Source organism: Megalobrama amblycephala, linkage group LG7, assembly GCF_018812025.1.
Source record: "Megalobrama amblycephala isolate DHTTF-2021 linkage group LG7, ASM1881202v1, whole genome shotgun sequence".
NCBI lineage: Eukaryota > Metazoa > Chordata > Actinopteri > Cypriniformes > Xenocyprididae > Megalobrama > Megalobrama amblycephala.
The window spans coordinates 8,248,967-8,272,571 of NC_063050.1; the positions used below are offsets into that span (position 1 = coordinate 8,248,967).

The 23,605-nt window shown below is 38.3% G+C and overlaps 3 protein-coding genes across 3 annotated transcripts in view; all 3 read right to left on the bottom strand.

The window, feature by feature from the left end:
* LOC125271224 (B-cell receptor CD22-like) overlaps positions 1-23,605 on the bottom strand; it is a 1,156,500-nt gene that overhangs the window by 289,485 nt on the left and 843,410 nt on the right. The window lies entirely within an intron of this gene.
* The window catches only part of LOC125271198 (hemicentin-1-like), a 987,774-nt gene that overhangs the window by 269,788 nt on the left and 694,381 nt on the right, over positions 1-23,605 (bottom strand). The window lies entirely within an intron of this gene.
* LOC125271279 (CMRF35-like molecule 6) lies at positions 16,537-23,124 on the bottom strand. Its single transcript, XM_048195356.1, has 6 exons — positions 22,837-23,124; positions 22,319-22,663; positions 17,445-17,537; positions 17,239-17,337; positions 16,981-17,033; positions 16,537-16,820 (listed from the first exon to the last, which is right to left on the bottom strand). Exons 1-6 carry the CDS (start codon positions 22,874-22,876, stop codon positions 16,632-16,634), a joined length of 819 nt encoding a protein of 272 aa, XP_048051313.1. The 5' UTR covers positions 22,877-23,124; the 3' UTR covers positions 16,537-16,631.

Below are 23,605 nucleotides of genomic sequence, written 5' to 3' on the forward strand. Positions count from 1 at the left end.
GAACTTGTGTCAAGAGTTAAGAGCTGCTAGAGGTTTTATATATCAAGAGCTGCACTTTCAACACGTATCTCTGCATTTGGAGTAGAAACTTCACTCAGGGGTTTTATTTCACTAAATTATGGATTGTAAAGAGACTTATAAATGATGTGGCAAAAAAAAGAAAAAGAAAAAAAAAGTAATCTGTGATCTGTTATAAGTGAGTTAGTTGAGTCTCATGCGGTGACTGACCGTGGTGTAATCACAGTGAATCTGGTCCTTACTGAAGGAGACTGTAGCGTCACTGAGAGACTCTTCATGCTTCTGGAAACTGACAGACGCGTACAGGAGACCATCAGAGGGGATTGTGGGTAGTTCATCAGGACTGTTCATTTGAGCTGATCCAGTATCTGTGAGAAAATCATGTCTGCTTTCTGCACATGATGACTGAACATGGAGAAAATAGAGAGAAACATACTTTAAAAGGAGAAAACATTGCGGGAGCTATGAGCAAACACACAAGACACACTCACCATTATATTTTTATCCTTTTTTCTCTTGTCTGATGTCAAAGTTATTCCTAATTAACCCAAAAAAGATTCACTTAGTAAGACAAGGACAAACTAGACCAAAATCAAATGTCTGCTGAAAGTGAGAAACACAAAATGTGTGAATGTGAGCGTCACCTCGTCTCTTGTGTCTTAATTCACACACAGTCAGAGTGAATCCACCAATCAGCAGCAGAATCACACACACACAAATAATGATGATCATGGAGGAATCTGAAAATAAAACAAACACATTGATAATAAAAGAGAAACACAGAAATACTTTGATACAGAGAGAACTGATTTATAGATTGAATCAGATGATCTGCATTCATTATAGATTGATTCATTATAGATAGGTTTAACACATATGATTCTGAACAGATTGTATTTACTACAATTAAATTATCTGAATTCATTCCCTGAAAAAGTTGCAGCAAGTATTTCATGGTATAACATTTACAGATATCATAGTGTACATGATAGAAAAGTAGAAAAAAGCCACCAGATGGAGAATATACCTTTGTCAGTGTAGACACCACATTGAATTTTGTGTGGATAAAAATGAGGTCATGAGGGACTTCAGAACTATTTTTTCTGTATTATGCAGACCAGTAAAGTAATTTGGCAAATATCACTTAAAAACAAAAAAAAAAAGACCAAGCTTCTGCACACATACACACTCAAACACGCAAACCTATAGACTAAAGATGTAAATGAATAAATGGCAAGAATGCATTAAAGGTATTCAGTTTTCAGTAGTAAAGGTGTAATTTAAGTGGCCCCTAAAGTAATAATTAACAATTTTTACAAAGGAAGAGATTCAATCAAAAACCAACTTTAGCTCAATAAGAATTTTAGGTTTCACTTTATTTGAAGGTGTCTTTGTTACACTGTAATTTTACATTTAAGTGCTGAGTAATATTAAGTAACTACATCTACTTACTATGAGGTTAGGATTAGAGTTTGATTTGGTTTAGCTGCAAGTAATTATGCATAATTTATAGTTATTACTATAGTAACTGCATGTAACATGTAACAATGACACTGTAAAATTAAGTGTTACCAAATTTTCATGTCACTGTGAAGCTGCTTTGAAACAATATGTATTGTGAAAAGTGCTATATAAATGAAGAAGATGATGATGATGATGAACTTTCAAAACAGTTTTATTAAGTTTTGCAAAAATGTTTGTCAGCTGAACAACTGCCTTGCTGTTCTACAAACAATTCTATTATCCAGTGAACACACTGTACTTATTTTAATTCCTGTAAAATAAAACATGGTGCTTCCCTGATCAAGGTCTATCTCACCTGCACATCTCCTTTTCCCTCAACTGCCCATCACACTCATAAATTTGTGGCACACACATACATTGAAAAAACAAAACAAACAAAAAACAAAAAAAAACATGAGGGTTTTATTAGCAATGTCAAGGCTTCTTCGAAAAGGACATTAAATAAGCAGGGTGTGATTACCTGGGATATCCCAAAAACATGAAAAACTTAATTTTAAAGATGATGATATAGATTATTTTTTCTCATGGAATCACTCTTCAGAGTTTGAACAGTGGAAAGATGAAATAAAACAATAAAACAGTTTGTCACGTAACTTAACATTTATCTCATAAAAGTCATTCAGTGACTTTAGAGAAATATCTCTAAAGAGGAGTTAAAAAAAAAAATCCCATACCATTATTGATGAGGTTGAGCTGAATTTTGGTGTTCAGGGAGATGAAAGTCAAATGTGTGTCTCTGGTTTCTGCTCCACACCAGTAAACTCCAGCATCTCTCACGCTCACATTACTGATGCTCACTGTAAAAACTCTCTCTTCATTTCTCTCAGATGAACCATTCATTTCTGTCACTGTAGATGTGCTGATGTTTTGACAGATGTGATTATCATCCTCTTTGCAGAAATGAACTTTATGTTCCTCTGGGATCTGACAGCTGATGGTGACTTCTTCACCAAGATGAGCAGATTCAGTCTCTGTCTTTGGATATTTTGCATCTATAAAATAAAACAATTAAATAAAAATCAGATCAGATAATTCAAACATGCAAGATGCAGTATTTCATGTTCCTCACCGTCTGTGATGTTCAGCTGAAGTTCAGTGAAGCTCTCAGTATAGTGAGACACATTCACTCCACACCTGTATGTTCCTGCATCTGCAGCTTTCAGCTCTCTAAAAAACACCATCAAGACTCCTGCTCTGGTGTCGTCATATAAAGAAACATCTCCATTCTCCATCCATTCATCCTGAACTCCTGGATTCTTCCTCTCTGAACATCCATCTGATCCGCTCACTCTAGACACGCCCACTTTATCTGTCACAAAAGAGTATCGACATCCAATCAATTCTGCCATTAAAAAAGACTTTAGGAACATTTCTACCAGATTTTTTCAACTCACTCGTTATCTGCAAATGAACAGTATTAATAATGAAGTAACTGTATGGATGTCTGTATTCCCAAACTCCACATAAATAAACTCCTCCATCATCTGGTCTCACAGCAGTAATTCTCACACTGAAGTTGTATTTATTTCTGTCTCCATGAATGCTGAATCTTTCTTTCTTATCCCATGTGTTAGTAGTGGAGATCACCTCATCAATGATGTCATTTTTGATTTTGAATAAAGTCTTCCCATCATATTTTTGATCCCATGAATATTCACAGCTGAAAGTAGCAGTTTCTGTGCTATTTACATTCACCGTCTCTGATGCTCCGCAACACAAATCTGTCAACATTCAAAGTCTTTATAAAAACATGAAACAAGTGAAATAATACATTTATTGCTCCTTTTACTCACCCATTATGTGTAAATGAACAGTATTAATAATGGAGTAAGTGTACGATTGTTCTCTGATCCAAACTCCACATAAATAAACTCCTCCATCATCTGGTCTCACAGCAGTAATTCTCACACTGAAGAAGTTTTTATGTCTGTCATCAGAAACACTGAATCTTTCTTTCTTATTCCATGTGCTGTAAATCGTCTCAATAGAGTTTTTTCCTTCTTTGAATATGATCTTGGAATCATTAATATGTTTCTGTGAATATTCACAGCTGAAGGTGGCAGTTTCTCCAATATTCACCATCACTCTCTTTGACTCTTTACAACATGAATCTGCAACTCACATAATAAAAATATATTGCATGAATATAAAATCTCTGAAATGATCAGTAATTCTATTACACAAAGACTGTGATCTTAAAATGGCTGACCTTCTATCACATTCAAAGTCATATATATACCCCAGTCTGCAAGAACACCAATCCGGTATCCACCCACATCTTGTTGGTTCAGTTCTCTGATGTAGATCATGAGTTTTCCCTCATTATTGGGAAACAGTGTGAATCGTCCTTCATTAATCCATTTATCATGTTTCTTATAATACATTATTGTTTTCCACTCAGGTAACTTATGTATGTATTTAGCTTTGTCTTTGTGCCAAACCATCCCAGTATCAACAAGAAGACTTCCTCCAGAATATCCAGAGACACTAAAGCATCTCACTGCACCTGTCAATCAGATTGATACTGTGATCAGAAACCTCATGAACAGAAAACAGCATCATTACTGCAGTGATGAAAGAGAAAAGCTCTGACCTGAGATCAGGTAGAAAGTGAAGAAGATGAGGAGGATCTTCATTGTGATTTGAGTTCAGTCTTCTTTATGCTGAATGTTCTCTGTGTGAATCTCTCTGTCTCTACATCTGTCTGCTTTAGTTACTTCCTCTTTCTTCAGCTCTTTATCAGTAATGAGCAGCTTTACTGGCCCCTCCCACCATCAGCACTGACTGAATATTACATTAATCACACTGAAAGAGCGCCACCTAGTGGAGGATACAGTGTCTGATACTGAGAGATCATACAGGGTTCATCTTCTCTATATAAGGACTAATGACACTGAAGATAATTGATCAGCGTTATTTAAATCTTACACTAGAGGGCGACAGTATAATTCACATAATGTGTCTATAGGGGGCCTCAGTAAACTTATAAGGCAGCTTCAAGGTTAAAGTAATTTAAAATAAAATAAAGGGCTAAAATATCAAAAAAGACAGAAAATGCTAAAAATGCAAGATACTCTAGTACAAAATATATGACATACAACTGACATAATACATATATTACGTAGAGTTGACTCGATACCACAATTTTGGCTTCGGTACGGTACCACAGCATCAATATTAAAGGCAGGGTAGGTAAAAAATTTATAAAAAACTTTTTTTCAAAATTTGTTTAAACTTTATTTATATATCAATACATAATTAAAATGTAAGTGCTCTGAAAAAGAAAGTATAAAAATCGAGTGTCTGTAGACCTCTCACGACTGTTTTAAAGACAGCTCATTATTTCCATTCACTCCACCCCCTCCCTTCTGGGCTCCTTCCAAAGCCACGCCCCCAAAACACATGAACGTGCGACTCCGACCACTGAGCTGGAAGACGCATTATTTACCTGAGACGAGCGGAGAGGAAGGAGCACAGTGCATGTAGTGACATCATGTCAGAATCACATGTAATAAAAATAACTTTATAATTATGAAGATAAACAAACAAGATGTATTTTAGTACTCACTATCAAGCTAGCATATTGATATTGGTAAAGTTTAAAATATATATTTTTTGATTCGCTAACGAGCTAGTTATCTATAAGGCAAAGCTAAAAACAGGTTGCATGATACACGGTTTTCCATTACCATCATTTACACTGTGATGAAGATGAATTTCGTGTAAGATTCATAACATATACGTTGTTCTACAGATAAACAGAGTAACATACACTCAAATATCAACTCACAACTGCATTGCAGACACAAAATAATAACACACACATACAACAAAGTGTGTACGACACACACAGATACAAGATAAAGACATCAGTAAACATAGGTAGAGAATATAAAAACAAAACAAAGGCGAAAAAAACGTGCAGGTAAACTTACAGGTGAACATGGTAAAAGAGTTAGACAGAGGGTAAATATAGTTCTAAGAAAAGTTCCTAGATGCGGAGTAACGTTAGGCCTACTATCTGTTAAACATGTATTTAGTTATCTACAGCAAAATTATGCACAATTCAACACTATAGCTATCATCTTGAGCTAGGCCTATAGATTATTTATAGTCTCTACAACGGCTCGCTGAGTAATGTTATGTTAGCTATATTACGCAGTTATGTGTGCCAATGACACATGCTTCATGAACAAATAAACAAAAAAATATGTATGATCAAAATACAAAAAGAAAGATTTACCTGTCCAGCAGAAATAAAGCCATCAAGGAGTCACTTTTCAGCCCCTTGAGTTCCCTCAGTTCTCGCCATCGCTGGAAAGCCACGCCGATATTAACTCGCGTTTTATTTCTTTGTTTATCCAAAGACTTTTTGTTCATTGCCTTTTCTTGTACTGTTACAGTCTTCCTTTTTTTGCCTGGTTTGCCTTCACTAACTGCATAGGCCGGTACTGTGAATTTTGCTTGCTGTTTCTCTGCCATTGTTTTGGTATTCCTAGGATCCATGCCTCTTGGATTCCCCAAATCAAACGTGCACGCGCAAGTGGGCAGGTCATGTGTGGCAAAAGGGTGGTTGCCATGGTTGCGAGAGAGTGATAGTCGCCTAAGCCAATCCTATGTTTCGTCCCGGATGGAAATAATGAGCTGTGTTTAATACAGATTAAACGGTATAGAGTCACTCGATTTTTATACTCTTTTTATCAGAGTTCTTACATTTTAATTATGCATGGATATATATAGAAAGTTTAAACAAATTTGGAACAAAATTTTTTACCTACCCTGCCTTTAAGTCAATATCATACAGAGTCTAAATTTCAGCAGATGTATTGTGCATAATTTTACTTATTTCCCAGCAGGGTTTTTTTTTGTTTGTTTATAATGCAGGAAATTACTGCAAACATTTATTAGTGTATTGTTCCGAATATAAAGACAGTGTTTTTTTTTGTTTTGTTTTTTAATTGAAAATACATCTGAAAAAATGGGATCGTCTTATATTCAGGGTCTAGACTATTACATGTGAAGTACGCCCATCTAATCTTCCAATTAATACCAAGGTATAAAACCAGCATCTCACCTCTTCCTGTTGTTAGTTCTTTCGGTATCCCTCCTCCTCCCCTTCTCCTCCTTTTGTACTATTTTTGCCTGTTATAGGGGGGCAATCGGAGCTCGAGCAGAATATCCTCTCCGAGCCCCTCTATAGCAGACAGCAAGCCAAATCTGTTTACCACTCACGCTAAGATTATATGGGCACACAAACTCATGAACATGGTGTTGCAGAAACAGTCTTAAAAATGCTAACAGTCAAAGAAAAGCTTACCATGGTCCTAGATACAGCCTCTTTGAAGAAACTGACAGGCAAGTATGCCAGTACATAGCCAAAAAAAGAAATGAGGGGCTGCCCATAACCAGATCCATCAAGATGAGAAATCAGTCATTGTGAAATCTACTGGAAATGAAAACTACAGGTTATTTATAGGCAGCGGCTAGATACTATATAGCGATAGATAGCTAGACAGCAATATATTATTTACACTTAGTGACAATAGAAGCATTTTCTTAGCGATATGATATTTAGGTGAAAATAGTGATAGATTCTATTTACACCATGTAAAAGTATCAGTTCTTTGCAATAAGAGTAAATAGTAATTAGATGCTATCTATACTTCATGTTCGCAGATATTATTTGCACCTCAGTGTTTTTGCACATTGACAGGATGCAATAATAGCCCAACCAGACATTGGTGGGCGGAGCTAGTGTAAATAGCATTTGCCAACAAGGGACGATATTTGCACTTAGTGTAAACAGACACTCTGTTATTTTTATGGCATGCCATAACGTGTTTATTTTAAAATGTGATTGTTGGTACATTTTACCAGTATTTACCACACTTTCAATACAAAAATATGCAATATGAAAATATGAAAAATATGCAATTTGAAAACTGAAAAAGGTACAACTTGAAAAGGGAGGTCATAAATTCAGGGTTGTCGAAAAACGCGGTTTTGGCGGAGGCACTTAGAAGGCGATCATCTGTTTATATAAAGCATACAGTTGCATTTTTTTCGAAAATGAGCGATCATTTTGCTAGATAAGACTCTTATTCCTCGTCTGGTATCGTTTAAAGCCATTTGAAGCTGCACTGAAACTGTAATTTTGACCTTCAACTGTTTGGAGTCCACTGAAGTCCACTATAAGGAGAATAATCCTGGAATGTTTTCATCAAAAACATTCATTTATTTTCGACTGACGAAAAAAGGACATGAACATCTTGGATGACATAGGAGTAAATTATCAGGAAATTTTCATTCAGAAGTGAACTAATCCTTTAAGTGAATGTAAACTGTTTGAGAAAGAAAACACATAACAGTAGGCTACATCGGATCTGTGACAGCAGCCTAATATACCTGCTGCTATCTGCCACTAAATACTTTTATTAAACTTTTTAATTTGAATGATGTACTCACCTGTCAATCTCTTAATGTCCTGTACATGTCAGGATGGTCAAGCAACAGATGCTTGGGAAGGTTTGATCAATTGCCTCCTAAGGCAACACATGATTTATAGCAATGTTTGCATAATGTCTGTTGGTTTGCCTTTTTCATCAGTTTTATAAAAAATTTATCAAAGTAATTAAAAAATTCACTTCTACTGGCCTCTTTGTTAATTCGTTTTGGGCATGTTGATTGAGATTCACCTGCTTTATCTATTTTGTTTTTCTATATTGACATATTTGTTGGTTTTAATGTCAGTTTGAGTAGCAAAGTTAGCAAGGCTGATTCACTCTCATATACTGAAACATCTTGAGTGATTTCATGTCTTTATTGAATATCATTAACTCTAACTATTGAAAAAAAATGCATCTATTACTTGGGTTTTGACATTTATTAGAGTTTTTGACATCTTTATTAGCTGTCATGTCAGCTTTATTTATATAGCGCTTTATACAATAAAGATTTTTTCAAAGCAGCTTTAAACAGGAAAATGCTGTAAGAAACATTAAAGGTGCCATAGAATTTAAAATTGAATTTACCTTGGCATAGTTGAATAACAAGAGTTCAGTACATGGAAATGACATACAGTGAGTCTCAAACTCCATTGTTTCCTCCTTCTTATGTAAATCTCATTTGTTTAAAAGACCTCCGAAGAACAGGCGAATCTCAACATAACACTGACTGTTACGTAACAGTCGGGATCATTAATATGTACGCCCCCAATATTTGCATATGCCAGCCCATGTTCAAGGCATTACACAAGGGCAGCCAGTATTAACATCTGGATCTGTGCACAGCTGAATCAACAGACTAGGTAAGCAAGCAAGAACAATAGCGAAAAATGGCAGATGGAGCAATAATAACTGACATGATCCATGATATCATGTAATTTAACGAATTTGTTCTCGTAATTTAACGACTTTTTTCTCATAATTTAATGAGTTTATTCTCAACATTTTATCTCGACTTTTTTCTTGAAATTTAACATTTTTCTCATAATTTAACGAATTTGTTCTCGTAATTTAACAACTTTAATCTCGAGATGGTTTTATTTTTTTATTATTGCTTGGCCCTAATCCTCTTCCGTATAAAAACCAAATTAAGTTGGATCAACATACTGTAAGAAAATTGTAATTAAGTTAAACTGACTACAGCAAATTCATTTGACCTAGTCCAACTAAATTGTGTCGACCGAAATTATTTAATTTGAATTAAATAAATTGTGTGTACAAATTTGCTTCAAATAAATTAAGGGTAATAAATTAAAATAATATACATTTCCATTCCATTCAAATACACAGCTGATGTCACTCCTCAGATCATCAGAGGCTCATCAGCTGAAGTCTGAGTCTGATTGCTGCTTCTGTCTCTTTAACAGGCAGTTGTGGATTCAGCACCACAGACAGCAGCTGTCAATCAAACGTCAGCATCACTGATGACAGTTTAACAACACAAACTGAACAAAGAGTGAAATGCTGAGATTTGACTTCATCTGCTTCCTTTGATTCGTCTTTAACTTTGGTTTTAAAAACATCTTCATGAACAATGAGTCCATGTAATTATCAAATATTATTTTAAAACCTTCATTCCTGCAAAGTCACTCATTTATTTCAAAATAAAGAATGCATGTAAATCAGTGTCATTTATAACTGATCATAACAGAAGAAACGAGCATCTACTCTATCAATTTCCATACCATAACTTATACATTTCACTAAATCCAAGAAATTTAACAGGCATTAACACATATTTACCACTAGATGGAGCAAGAGATGTGAATAAGACATTTGTGTTTGTGTTTTCAGTTTTGTGTTTAAGTTGATTATCTGCTCAAGGTATTTTTTTCCTCAGACTATTTAGTGCCTTTTTTAAATTATATCATAACTTAGGGAATTTTACAAAATGTACCTTTATTTTCCCTCAGAAATTTACACAGAGTAGTTTGATAGCCTATAGGCCTAGTTTTGAAGTAACGTTATTTTGTTATTTTAGCAAGTTTTAGAGTAAAATGTTTAATATACTAATGTATACACTGTATCATGAGGCATTTCATAATTTATCAGTCAGTTAACAGTGTTGTTTGAATCTGTAGATATTGAGATTCACGAGCCTCAGCGCGACCGATAGTTAAAGCGCTGCTGTCAAGATCAAATAAACTACCATAAAAGTCATTCATACGCTTTGTGGTGTTTTTCAAGTGTTCTGAATACATAAAACAGCTTTGTGTGAGAAAAAGATCTAAATTTAATCGATTACTCACAGAAAATCTTCTCTGATCTGTCAGCTCAAATTTTGATTCACCCGCGAACTTTGTTTTCATTCAAACGGAAGCGCAGCGCTCAGCGCCATATAAGGAGAAAAGGGAGGAGTAGAAACTGTGCTTAAACCTCATTGGCTCTCCCGTTTATGTTGTCGTGTCATATTTGAATATTCAGAATCTTGAAATAAGAACTGAAGGTTCTATGTGAGATTCAGGCAGACTCAGAAAAAAATGCTGAATTTAGAATTAACAGAATGATATCATGCTTTGGTGTCGACGCTAAAATAGTTATTGTACTTATCTTTATAGTAGAGCTGTCAAAATGAATACAATGCATGCGATTATTTTTTTCAGTTTAACGCATTAAAATTATTTAATGCAATTAACGCAGCATCCATTTTCCTCCATCATCCTATATATATATATATATATATATATATATATATATGTTACCGATGTTCGTGCAGGGTTCGCCTAAATAGAAATAAGAAAACAATAAACGACAGTTGTCCGAACTTTCTTTCACTTTATTCTCTGCCGCACATGTATCAACCCAGCTGAAAAACCCGCGGCACTCCAGTACCAAAAGTGCACATGCACAAACCTATATACGGCAAGCCCCGAGAGGAAAAATACATTGCACACACATATACACAACGAGCGCCAGAACATACAGAATTAATACATCATGACAGAATCAAATAAAGTCTGTTACACTACCATAAAAGTCATTCATACGCTTCGTGGTGTTTTTCAAGTGTTCTGAGTACATAAAGCAGCTTTGTGTGAGGACCAGATCTAAATTTAATTGATTACCCACAGAAAATCATCTTCTCTGATCTGAAAGTTCAAATTTTGATTCACCCACGAACTTTGTTTTCATTCAAACGGAAGCGCAGCGCTCAGCGCCATATAAGGAGAAAAGGGAGGAGTAGTAACTGCGCTTAAATCTCATTGGCTCTCGCGTGTACGTTCTCATGTCATATTTGAATATTTATAATCTAAATAAGAAGAGAAGGTTCTGTGTGTCACTGTGAATAAAATACAGTCAGACACAATTCGGCTCAGTGTTGATTCATTCTCTTTTTTGTTTGTTTGTTTGTCTTATTATCACAGAATAAAGCTGAATGCCAAAATCAAACAATGTAAAATGTACAAATGCTACAGAAATTAAAATGAAAGAAATTAAATCTGAACAGTTGCACTTTTAATATTTAAAAAAGCAAGCAGATCTTTTGAACACTTATTTATGACTGCATTTGGTTTGGCTTATTAGCAAATATAGTTTTGGGATTTCAGTTCCCTCTAGCAAATATGTTTAGTTCACCTGACTAAAACCATTTGGAGCAGAATAGATTCATATAATAAAAATAGCTGGGGTATATTATAGATAATATTATTATTTTTAATATATTAAATAAATTCTCAGCATCTTTTTATGGAGTGGAAAGTCTGTGTCCATCATTAAGATAAACATTTCCTTGTTTTTTATCACACCTCCAGAAGGCTGAAGGGTTTCTTGGTTTGACCAACAAACATAAATAGATTAAAAGAAAACCACAAGAGCATGTCATGTTGATCTTTATCACACTGATCACAGTATCAAACAACCCTGTGAACACAAAGACCTGAGACACTTACAAGTGGGTCTCTTCATTCTAGTTTATATATATTAAAAAAAAAAAAAAAAAACCTGGGGTGAATTAAAAAATGCTCACTATCATACGACTCTCACTATTACTGCCAAACAAAGATATGCTGATATTTAGAATTGGACCAGAAAGATAGTGACAAAACAGTGAAATTCAAAGTAAATCTTGAAGATGTTACTTGTTTAAAGTGGTATTGAAATAGACCTGAGACACTAATAAATGTAACAATACAAATGTATTACATTGTTAAAGACAGTCTCATGTGTCTCACTGTGGGTTTCCTGAGTAAGTCTGTTTAATTAAACTGAACTGAGACCCTGAACCTTCACCAGTTTTCTGTGGCTTTGAGCTGGACGGAAAAAACAGCCTGTTCATCACGCAAACACAAACAACACCTCCAGCGCTCGAGAGAAACTTTAAGACAGAAAATTAAACGCACATGAAAACTGTTAAAAATACAAGCTTTTTAAAAAAAAAAAAAAAAAAAAAAAAAAAAAAAAAAAAAAAAAAAAAAAAAAAACTGTATTATTATTTTATATACTTTTTTAAAAAAATCTAAGTCTTTTAATAAGTTGCTCTGAACACAGTAGATCAGTGGTTTTCAGTTCTGGTCCTTTATGAACCCATCGCTCTGCACATTTAACCTTATTTAACACATATGATTCAGATCATCAGTTCATTAGGTGAGAACTACATGATCTGAACCGAGTCACTGCATCTGAAATCAAATACTTCTGTAACGAATGGAGACTCACAGGCAGGGATCCAAATGCAGCGTTTATTAAAGTTAAGCGTGGTCGTACAGGCAGGGTAAACCAGGGGCAAACAGGAACAGCAGAGGGTAGACAGAATCGTAATCCAGGTACAGGCAGAGGTCAGGACTGGCAGATAACATACACAGGTCGGTGTTCAAAGCAAGGGTCAGAGGTAGGCAGCACAGGATCGTCAAACAGGAAACAGGCAGGAACGGCAACAGACAGGCAGACAGAATAATAATGCTTAGAAATGACACCAGAGTAATCAAGACTTCGCGGTGAGGTGGTGTGTGTGTGAGTCCTTTATAGTCCTGGTAATGAGTGTCAGCTGGGTGTGGTGATTAGTGTGGAGTGTGCATGGCTGTATGTGGCAACAGGTGATTGGTGGAGTGAGTGCATGTGACTGACAGGGAGGATTATGGGAAATGGAGTCCGGAGTGAACAGGAACAGACTGTGATCGTGACATAACGCCCCCCTCCCGGAAGGCGCGTCCTCGCGACGTAAAGGAACAGCTAGGGAGGGGGGGGTGGGTGCATTGGAGATCTAACAGCAGCCGGGAACGGGATCTCCAATGCAGCCCCAGGGACTCAGGCAGCCACGGTGGGTCAGGTGGCTCGGGCGGCCACGGCAGGTCAGGTGGCCTGGGCGGCCACGGCAGGTCGGGTGGTTCAGGCAACCACGGCAGGTCAGGTGGTTCGGACAGCCACGGCAGGTCAGGTGGCTCGGGCGGCCACGGCAGGTCAGGTGGCCTGGGCGGCCACGGCAGGTCGGGTGGTTCAGGCAACCACGGCAGGTCAGGTGGTTCAGGCAACCACGGCAGGTCAGGTGGTTCGGACAGCCACGGCAGGTCAGGTGGCTTGGACGGCCCCGGCAGGTCAGGCGGCTTGGACGGCCACGGCAGGACCGAGTCCATACATGGCCCTAGTGGCCTACAGTCCATGAATGGCCATAGTAGTTCAGGGACCCTTAAAGGCCATGGTTGAGCAGGGTCCCCACAAGCTCCCCACCCCTAGGTATACTGCCCCCCCCCAAAAAGTTCTTGGGGATTTCAGCGGGGCCCGTCGCAGGTTCGTGGGCAAGGAGTTTGGGTGGCGGAGGCAGGGCCAGGCGTGTGGGTGAAGCCGGCAGGGCAAGACGTCTGAGTGGCGCTGGCAGCGCAAGGTGTTTGAGCGGCGCTGGCAGGGCTGGAAGCTTGGGTGGTGCTGGCAGGGCTGGAAGCGTGGGTGGCGCTGGCAGCGCGAGGAGCTCAGTAGATGCCGGCAGGGCGAGGAGCTCAGGTGGCGCCGGCAGGGCGAGGAGCACAGGTGGCGCCGGCAGGGCGAGGAGCACAGGTGGCGCCGGCAGGGCGAGGAGCACAGGTGGCGCCGGCAGGGCGAGGAGCACAGGTGGCGCCGGCAGGGCGAGGAGCACAGGTGGCGCCGGCAGGGCGAGGAGCACAGGTGGCGCCGGCAGGGCGAGGAGCACAGGTGGCGCCGGCAGGGCAAGGCGCTTGGGCGGAGCAGGAGAGACCACTGGAATGGTCTCCAGGCCCACAGCGGCCTCTTGAAGGGCGTCTGTGTCTTGAGGAGAGGAGGACGCCTTCTTCCTCCTCCTCCTCCTCCTCTTCTGAGGGTGAGGCGACGATTCACCGGTTGGAGCGGGTTCAGGAGCAGACTCACTGGCTGAAGCGGGTTCTGGAGCGGACTCAATGGCTGAAACGCCCCCTACCTCCGTGAGCACCGAAGGGGCGGCCATCTTGCCCGTAGGCACTGGCAAAGCAGCCATCTTGTCCATCGCGTCCAGGGCGCTTGAGAGCGTTGCAACAGGCGAGCTTGAGAGCGTTGCAACAGGCGAGCTTGAGAGCGAAGCGGCCGGCGGGCTTGAGAGCGAAGCGGCCGGCGGGCTTGAGAGCGAAGCGGCCGGCGGGCTTGAGAGCGAAGCGGCCGGCTGGCTTGAGAGCGAAGCGGCCGGCTGGCTTGAGAGCGAAGCGGCCGGTTGATGCTTTGGAATGCCAGCCGCTCGCGCTGAAATCAGCGGTGGATCAGCCACACTGGAACGCAATCCTAGCCGCTTTCTGACTAATCCAGAGATGTGACGTGGCTCTGGGCGATCAGCGGAGACGTGACGTGGCTCTGGGCGATCAGCGGAGACGTGACGTTGCTCTGGGCGATCAGCGGAGACGTGACGTTGCTCTGGGCGATCAGCGGAGACGTGACGTTGCTCTGGGCGATCAGCGGAGACGTGACGTTGCTCTGGGCGATCAGCGGAGACGTGACGTTGCTCTGGGCGATCAGCGGAGACGTGACGTTGCTCTGGGCGATCAGCGGAGACGTGACGTTGCTCTGGGCGATCAGCGGAGACGTGACGTTGCTCATGGAGATCAGCTGAGACATAGACTGGTGTTGTTGTGATGGTGGCCGCCATTTTGTGAGTGCTCTCCTGAGCGGCAGCCATTACGTGATTCTCTGTGGTGTCGGAATCCTCCGCGACACCCACAGTAAACGGAGAGCCAACAGTCAGTAACGCATAATCCAAAAAAGTAGTAAGTGAGGAACGTGGTCCCTCTTGTCTCAGTTTATTCTGAAGGGGTTGGTTTATGCCATCGCAAAAAAAGTCTATAAGAGCACAGTCAGGCCAGTCTGCATAATGGGCAATATCTAGAAACTTCTGAATGTGGTCCTCCAGGGAACTATTACCTTGACGAAGGTGGATGAGACATATAGCTGGGTCCATACTGAGGCTGGAAACGCTTGTAGAAGCTGCTGGATCGTAGTTGGCGAAGTCTTCTGTAACGAATGGAGACTCACAGGCAGGGATCCAAATGCAGCGTTTATTAAAGTTAAGCGTGGTCGTACAGGCAGGGTAAACCAGGGGCAAACAGGAACAGCAGAGGGTAGACAGAATCGTAATCCAGGTACAGGCAGAGGTCAGGACTGGCAGATAACATACACAGGTCGGTGTTCAAAGCAAGGGTCAGAGGTAGGCAGCACAGGATCGTCAGGCAGGAACGGCAACAGACAGGCAGACAGAATAATAATGCTTAGAAATGACACCAGAGTAATCAAGACTTCGCGGTGAGGTGGTGTGTGTGTGAGTCCTTTATAGTCCTGGTAATGAGTGTCAGCTGGGTGTGGTGATTAGTGTGGAGTGTGCATGGCTGTATGTGGCAACAGGTGATTGGTGGAGTGAGTGCATGTGACTGACAGGGAGGATTATGGGAAATGGAGTCCGGAGTGAACAGGAACAGACTGTGATCGTGACAACTTCCCTACTACATGTGAAAAACTGTACGCCCAGAGAGTAGCATCTCCAAATATATTCAAAAAATGAGGTGAAAAGTACCTGGATGACCTACTACTACTACCTACTACTGTTCACGGAAGAGGATTTATGAACGGAGGTGAAGTGACGCAACTAGGTCACATGTTAATGGCAATATAGTGGATGTAGTACATCCAGATTACATACTATATAAAATATTAATGGTCATGAAGTAAGTTCAAACTCAGATGTAGTACCTACTCAGACAGTTTGTGATTTCAGATACAGCGAGTGTGTCAGAGAAGAGAGACAAGCGATGGATCTCCAGGACTGAAAACCACTGAAGAAGATCAGACTTGTCCAGGAGCTGCTTTATAAACTAGTGTCATCTGTGAAAAAATCAAATCAAATAAACTGGACAAAGTATTCAGAAACTACTGGAATATAAATGAGAGTATGAATTGATTATTTGAGCAGCCTTACTGGGATCGACAAAATCACTTTAATCAACCAGTCATTTTTTTCTGAAATGTTGGAGTATTTGAAACTTGTCTGAAAACAGTCATTATTTTGCAATTTTATTTAATGATACTGTACATTTAAAATAACAATACACATTTTACCTTTACCTCAGAAAATTAAAACATAATTATAAAAACTTAAGACACTTAAGACAAAATAAGACACTGTCAGGACAGTCTGAAAATCTGGTGGAAATTCACCACTGTGTAATTCAGATCCTCAGCAGATGTGATGCAGAGCTGAGATGCAGTGGCTTTTTCAACTGTATCGTAAACACAGATAGATGAATCAGAGGGGTTTGTGAGTAAATGTCTGTGAGTTTCTTTAATCTTGTAATCAAAACCAGTGTGAGAAACCTGAGGAGAGACAGAACATATATGTATTCAATAATCATTTGAATATTTAATAATATTAACAGCTCTGGAGATCCTCAGTCTTTAAATCATCTGGTAGTATAATAATTCTCATTATTGATCAAAACAAATATATTTTCCCAATCACAGTAATTCTACTAACCTCTTCATTGTTTGCTGAAGTCGCATGAGATCTTTTGGAGGAGGAATCAGCGTCTGTCAAAAACAAGAAAATGAATGGTTCAGTAAATCTCTTCACATTCTCATATTTCTCTATTTTCTCATCTTTAGTTGTAGCCAACTGGAGGCAACAAATTTGTTTTTATAAAAAAGGGAAATAAAATGTCTATAAGAATGTAAATGTATAATTTTGATCAATGTCATAAAAGTCCTTTTAAAGTAAAAATGAAAGGAGTTTAACTGTTCGACTGACGCCTCCTGCAGACAGTCCAGATCACAAACACGAGTCCAATGATGATCAGCAGCAGAACCACAGACACACTGACCACCAGAGAAGAGCCTGAAAACACCAGAGACTCACAATCTGAACCACACACACACACACACACACACACACACACACACACACACACACAAGTGTGTTTGTGTTTCAGAGAGAGTTTGTACCTGGAGACACAGATGAGATCTCTGGAGATTTAACTGATACTGATGATGATGATGATGATGATGATGATGATGTTGTTCTGTGATAGTCTGTCTCTGAAATAAAGAGTCAGTGTCACAAACAAAGTGTTTTTTACCTCACTCACACATACTTCACCTCCCTTGACTCACAGACGCTGATGTTTTTCACACTTAACCATCAGACATGCTTCAAACACAAAACCACAAACAGTCGTCTTTGAGCAAACTGTCAGGAGGATTGAAAGTGTTGCTGATACAGTGATGATCTCTTTGCTATGTACTTTAGCACATGCATGCTGCTGTTAACTAGCAGTTATCTGTGAGTTAAATTGATGTTTTAAAAAACATTTTTTTTAACTCAAGAAATAAGTTCACAGTACTACAGTTTTATTTTTAATTGCTTTGGTGCAATTTTTACAAGGTAAATTTTCAAACATCTTGGTACTAATATCACAACAGATCTTTAAAAGTGCATCTCTTCTCGTTCAGAATAATACATAAATCATACAGAATGATCTTTTTGAACTGGAGCCCTGCAATCCTACAAAATTTTTGCAGTTTTTGCCATTTCCAGATGTATTTTAACAAACTCCTCCAAGAGCTTTAATCAGATCAACATTATATTTGCTCAGTCTAATCTAAAGGCCTTTGCGACGTTAAATTGCGAAGATCTAGAGTTTTCGCTGAAGGTCGTGTCCGTGGCGGCCTGACAAAATTTCGATATTTCGCAATGAAACAGGAAGTCGATATAACTCAGGCATACAATGTCCGATCTGCCCCAAACTTCACATGTTTTATTAGAGTCCTGACCTGAAGACATCTATATGACAATATTCAGTTAGTCATAGCGCCACCTGTGGGCAACAGGAAATGTCATGTTTTACACTGTGATTAACTCCTCATAAAGATTTAACCAGAACAACATCATATTTGGTCAGTCTAATCTTAACGCGATGTTAAATTGTGAAGATCTAGAGTGTCCGTAGCGGCCTGACAAATTCTGATGTTTCACCATGAAACAGGAAGCTGTTGTAAGTCAGGCATACAATATCCGATCTGCTCCAAACTTGACGTGACAGTCCTGGCCTGAAGACATCTACATGCAAATATTCAGTTAGCCATAGCGCCACCTGTTGGCAACAGGAATTGGCATGCTTTAAACTGTAATTCACTTGCTGAAACACATTTAAATATGCCATGAAGTACCAAACATACTAGAAACACGTTAAATCATGCAACACTTGGCTAAACGCTAATGTATGCAATTAACTCCACGAAACAGGAAGTTGTTGTAACTCCTGCATACAATGTCCAATCTGCTCCAAACTTAATATGTTTGAGAAGAGTCCTGCTGTGAACACATCTACATGAAAATATTCAGTTATAATATTAGTGCCACCCACTGGCAGCAGGAAGTGTTGTGTTTAACACTGTGCAGTTGAGTGCTAAAAATGCTACAATCATTCTAAAACATGCTAGCAACACTTAGCTGAGTGCTAAACATGTTATTATCATCATGAAACAGGAAGTTATTGTAACTCCTGCATACAATGTCCAATCTGCCTCAAACTTGTTTGATAAGTGCCCTGGCCTGAAGATGCCAAAATGTAGTTATAGTCATATCGCCACCAGCTGGTAGCAGGAAGTGTGGCAAATACAAATGACTGGCGTTGTCCTCCTATATTAATGTACTTAAATGCATATTGCCCACTGTGCTCTGTTTTCCTAAAGCCACCGGGTGGCAATGACACAAGTGCGAGGACCCCTTCATTGCTGCTTTCAGCTTTAATGTTTCATTGTTATCTTGCCTAGCTTTGTTTCACTGTAATCTGCTGTTGGTAAGTTTATTTCTGTGTCAAGTCAAGTCAAGTCAAGTCAAGTCAAGCCACGTCTATGTTTTGTATTTAGTTCACTACGCTTCCCTCCAGTGGAAATTCATTACAATGAGGCATGGAAACCCAACATGTGTGTGCGTGTGTGTGTGTGTGTGTGTGTGTGTGTGTAGGTGTGTGTGTGTGTGTGTGTGTGTCAGTGAGATTTGCAATTTGTGAACATAGAGCATAGACAGTGTTCAAGGGAAAACAGGGAAACAGTCAATAACTGTATAACATCAGATTGATCAGAGATACATCAGAAGAAGAGAGACAGATGGCATGATTTTACATTATAGTAAGTCATGTGACACTGTAAACAGATTACCATGGTAAAGGTACCATGGTACCTGACACATTACTACAAAGGGATATTGTTTCAAATCCTGCGATTGTATCATATTGGAATGGTTCTGTTGATGGTCTGTTGTGGAGTAAAATCTGGAAACTTCCTCATAAACATAAGGGTTAGTTCACCCAAAAATGAAAATGATGTCATTAATGACTCACCCTCATGTCGTTCCAAACCTGTAAGACCTCCGTTCATCTTCAGAACACAGTTTAAGATATTTTAGATTGAGTCCGCTGAATAAAGTCGTAGTTTTTGTTATTTTTTGGACCAAAATGTATTTTCGATGCTTCAAAAACTTCTAACTAACCCACTGATGTCACATGGACTACTTTGATGATGTTTTTATTACCTTTCTGGACATGGACAGTATACCGTACATACATTTTCAATGGAGGGACAGAAAGCTCTCGGACTAAATCTAAAATATCTTAAACTGTGTTCAGAAGATGAACGGAGGTCTTACGGGTTTGGAACGACATGAGGGTGAGTCATTAATGACATAATTTTCATTTTTGGGTGAGCTAACCCTTTAATAACAAATAAAGTCAAAGAAATTTAATTTAAACTCATTTATAAATTTGTAAAAACCTTGTAAAAATCTCTTGTAAACAGATTTAATTTTGAAATTGAAAATATTTTGTACATTTTGTGCTTTACATGCTGAAACATTATATCATTTATTTTGGAGTTGTCCTCATTTAGTTTGTTTCTTTTATCAAGGCTCACATCATGCCCAGCTTTGAACTATGCTTTAAAATGTTTTTTTTTATATATATACATTTTTTTTTAATTATTATTATTATTTCCTATAACAAATGTTATCATAAAGAATGGTATTTTTATTAATCTGCTGCTTCTTTTAGCTAAATGTAGTATTCATAAATGTAAATTTTGGGGAAATAAGCCTTTTTAAGCCTGTTTTATTTGTTTTATCTTTTTTTTTTTTAAATCAGAAGGTAAACAACACCTAAATACAATGTTGTGTTTAAAAAAATAAGAAAGCTGTAAAATTTCTATTGGTAAACATTTTCATATTATTTAACTTTTATTTATATAGTTTAAATTTGTCACTGTTTTATTTTTTATGTACTTGTCTTACGTTTATTCAATGACTGCAATTGTAATTTTTATTAAAAAAAATAAATAAAATATTAAAAAAAACCTTTATCACACTTTTTGATAACACACAGAATAGATCCCATTACAAACATTATGGGTTTTATGTTAGTTATGTAATTTAGGTAATGTAAGTGTATTTTCTAATGTGGCATCTGTAGCCTGTGTTACTGTAATTATTTCAGCATCGAGGGTGATTTGAAACATGTATCTTGCATTGTTTGCTATTAAATGAACTGATTGTTAAAAGAACTAAACTGAGTTTTGGTAATTAAACCAAATGTTCTCATTACATATCACAATGATCTTGTGTTTTGAAACAGTGATTATGTAGAATGAAAATATGAGATCAAGTTTTGAAAGAATGACTAGCTGTGTTAGAAGTGTGATCAGTCTTTAGTTTTGTACTAAGAGTTTTGAAAATGTACACAGTACTCACATTACTAACATAAATATTAAATGCTAACTGTCCAATTTAAGACAAGCAGTTTCCTCCAATAAATAGTGTCAACACAGGTTTAAGTTAAGTGTATTATTACAGTAAAACTGTAAAGTAGATTACAGTAAAGGATTGTAAATTCACAGTTGTGCTGTATTTTACAGTATAATTGTAGGCTTACTTGCAAACTAAATAGCCAGTAAGTTGCTGTAAATTTTACAGCATTTTTTTTTACAGTGTGTGAATAAACATTATTATTATTATTATTATGATTGTGATTGTGTTCATTTAAATATTATAATAAGCTTACATCATCTTATTTTATTTGCAGTACAGTCAGACGAAACTGTTGTAAATGTTCTAACTGTACCATCTGAATGAATATATACTTTAGTTGACCTTTACAGATGAAGGGTGAGTTACGGTAATGTTGGGTTTATGTTTTATGGGAACTTTCCATAGACATCATGATTTTTATACTGTATAAACGATATATTCTATGCGCTACCCCTAAACCTACCCATCACAGAAAACATTCTGCACTTTTACATTTTATAAAAATATAATTTTGTATGATTTATAAGCTGTTTTCCTCATTGGGACCACAAAAATGTCCAAACAAGGTCCAAAATTACTGGTATTACCATCCTTGTGGGGACATTTGGTTCACAAAGCAGGGTTCACCAGGACACACACACACACACACAAACAAGAAAATATGCCAATAGAATAAATATCTATAGAAATCTATAGGAGTACCAAATGATCCATTGATTAACCATTAAGTTCATTTGGATTAAATAACAGACAAATGTATTAAACTGAACGAGCAGAGATGCAAATCAAAAGTATGATAGTAATAGCATTATGAAAGGCAGTTACTGTGAATGAAACATTTATATAGATAAAACTTTTGAAAATGAAAATTCAGGTTCTTATTTAGAATCACTGCGTGGAGAAAAAAATGGGAAAAAAAACATATTGATTTTATCTTTCATCATCTAGAGGCGTTCAGTGTTATTACGGTCATTATGTGTGATGTTGTGGAGATCTTAATTTGAGGCTCTCAGTTACTCACCTGTTGTAACTTTCAGATTCACTTCAGTGTATGAATCTCTTCCTCTAATTCTATCAACTCCACACTGGTACATCCCAGAATCCAGTTCACTCAGATTTCTGATGGTCAAAGTGAAGACTGCTGATCTTGTGTCGTCATACAGAGAGAATCTTCCAGAATGAACCCATTTATCTTTCTCATTCTCATTAGTCCTGATGAGTTCAGAGCACCGTCCAGACTTTGGTTTATTTGGCTTCTTTCCTCTACAAAAATACTTTGCTTTTGCTGTATCTCCTTTACTGTATTTGCATGTGATGTTGACTTCAGACCCTGAATATCCTGTAACGCTCATGGACCTCACGACACCTACAACAAACCAACATCTTAATATATCACATATTACAAGAACAAGGTGAACTTTCAGATTAATTTAGGCTACTGCTTCTTAAAGTCAGTATAACATCATGAAGTGAAGTGAAAGACTCTCCTCATCAAATCTGTGCTGTTTTTAGTGATTTACTCTGAGTTCAGATTCTTACCAGGAATCATCAGCAGAGTGAAAGTCAAGATGATCTTCATTCTTCTCTCTTATTAAATGATCTTCTCTGTTGTCAGTAGATTCAGTTCTTCTGAAGCTCTCGATGTGTGTTCAGATGAGTTTTGAGTGTTTCTTTCCTGGTTACAAGTTTAACATGAAGTGCTGAATGTGACGGAGACGCCCACTTCCTCTGAGAGAGAGAGAGAGAGAGAGATTAATAAAAGGAGAAGTGAAGCTAATACTTCATTTCATTTGACAGTGACATCTGATGGACACACACGAAACAGCAGCAGTTCCCATTGTAACTATAAGTGCAGGTTTCTGATTGACCAGTATGTGTCAAGGACAACCACAGTGGACACCTGACAAAGCCCACATTAAAGGAGAGGGTTCCAGATGATCCACAAAAAAACAAAAGTCCAGGAGGGTGGTGAAGTGGAGGTGGAATAGGGAAGGGATGGAGGGCCAGGCCTGTGTAGTGGAAGATGGCCTGGAGACTGAGGCAAGACAGGGAGCCAGGGCAGAGGAGGTACAACAGGAGCTGAGGACCATGGCAGAGCCAAGGGAGAGAGCCCAGAGAGTTTAAAGACTATCTCTGTGGTTGCAACAGTGCCAATGGGGGGGACAGAGAATTCAGGGACCATTTTAGTGGCCTTGACAGTGGGTACGGGGAGTTGACATGACATGATTAATTACAGTATAATAAGACTGTAATTATTTTGCATTACAAGTTTTCTTTAATGTTGTTTAAATATGCAAACGGTATTATA

Excerpts from the sequence above, each read along its gene's own strand:
- LOC125271279 (XM_048195356.1), bottom strand. The coding sequence starts at position 22,876 with ATGAAGATCATCTTGACTTTCACTCTGCTGATGATTCCTG. Across the intron at positions 17,538-22,318 it reads GAATCTGAAAGTTACAACAG|AGACAGACTATCACAGAACA; the intron begins GTGAGTAACTGA and ends TCTTTATTTCAG. Across the intron at positions 17,338-17,444 it reads GATCTCATCTGTGTCTCCAG|GCTCTTCTCTGGTGGTCAGT; the intron begins GTACAAACTCTC and ends TGGTGTTTTCAG.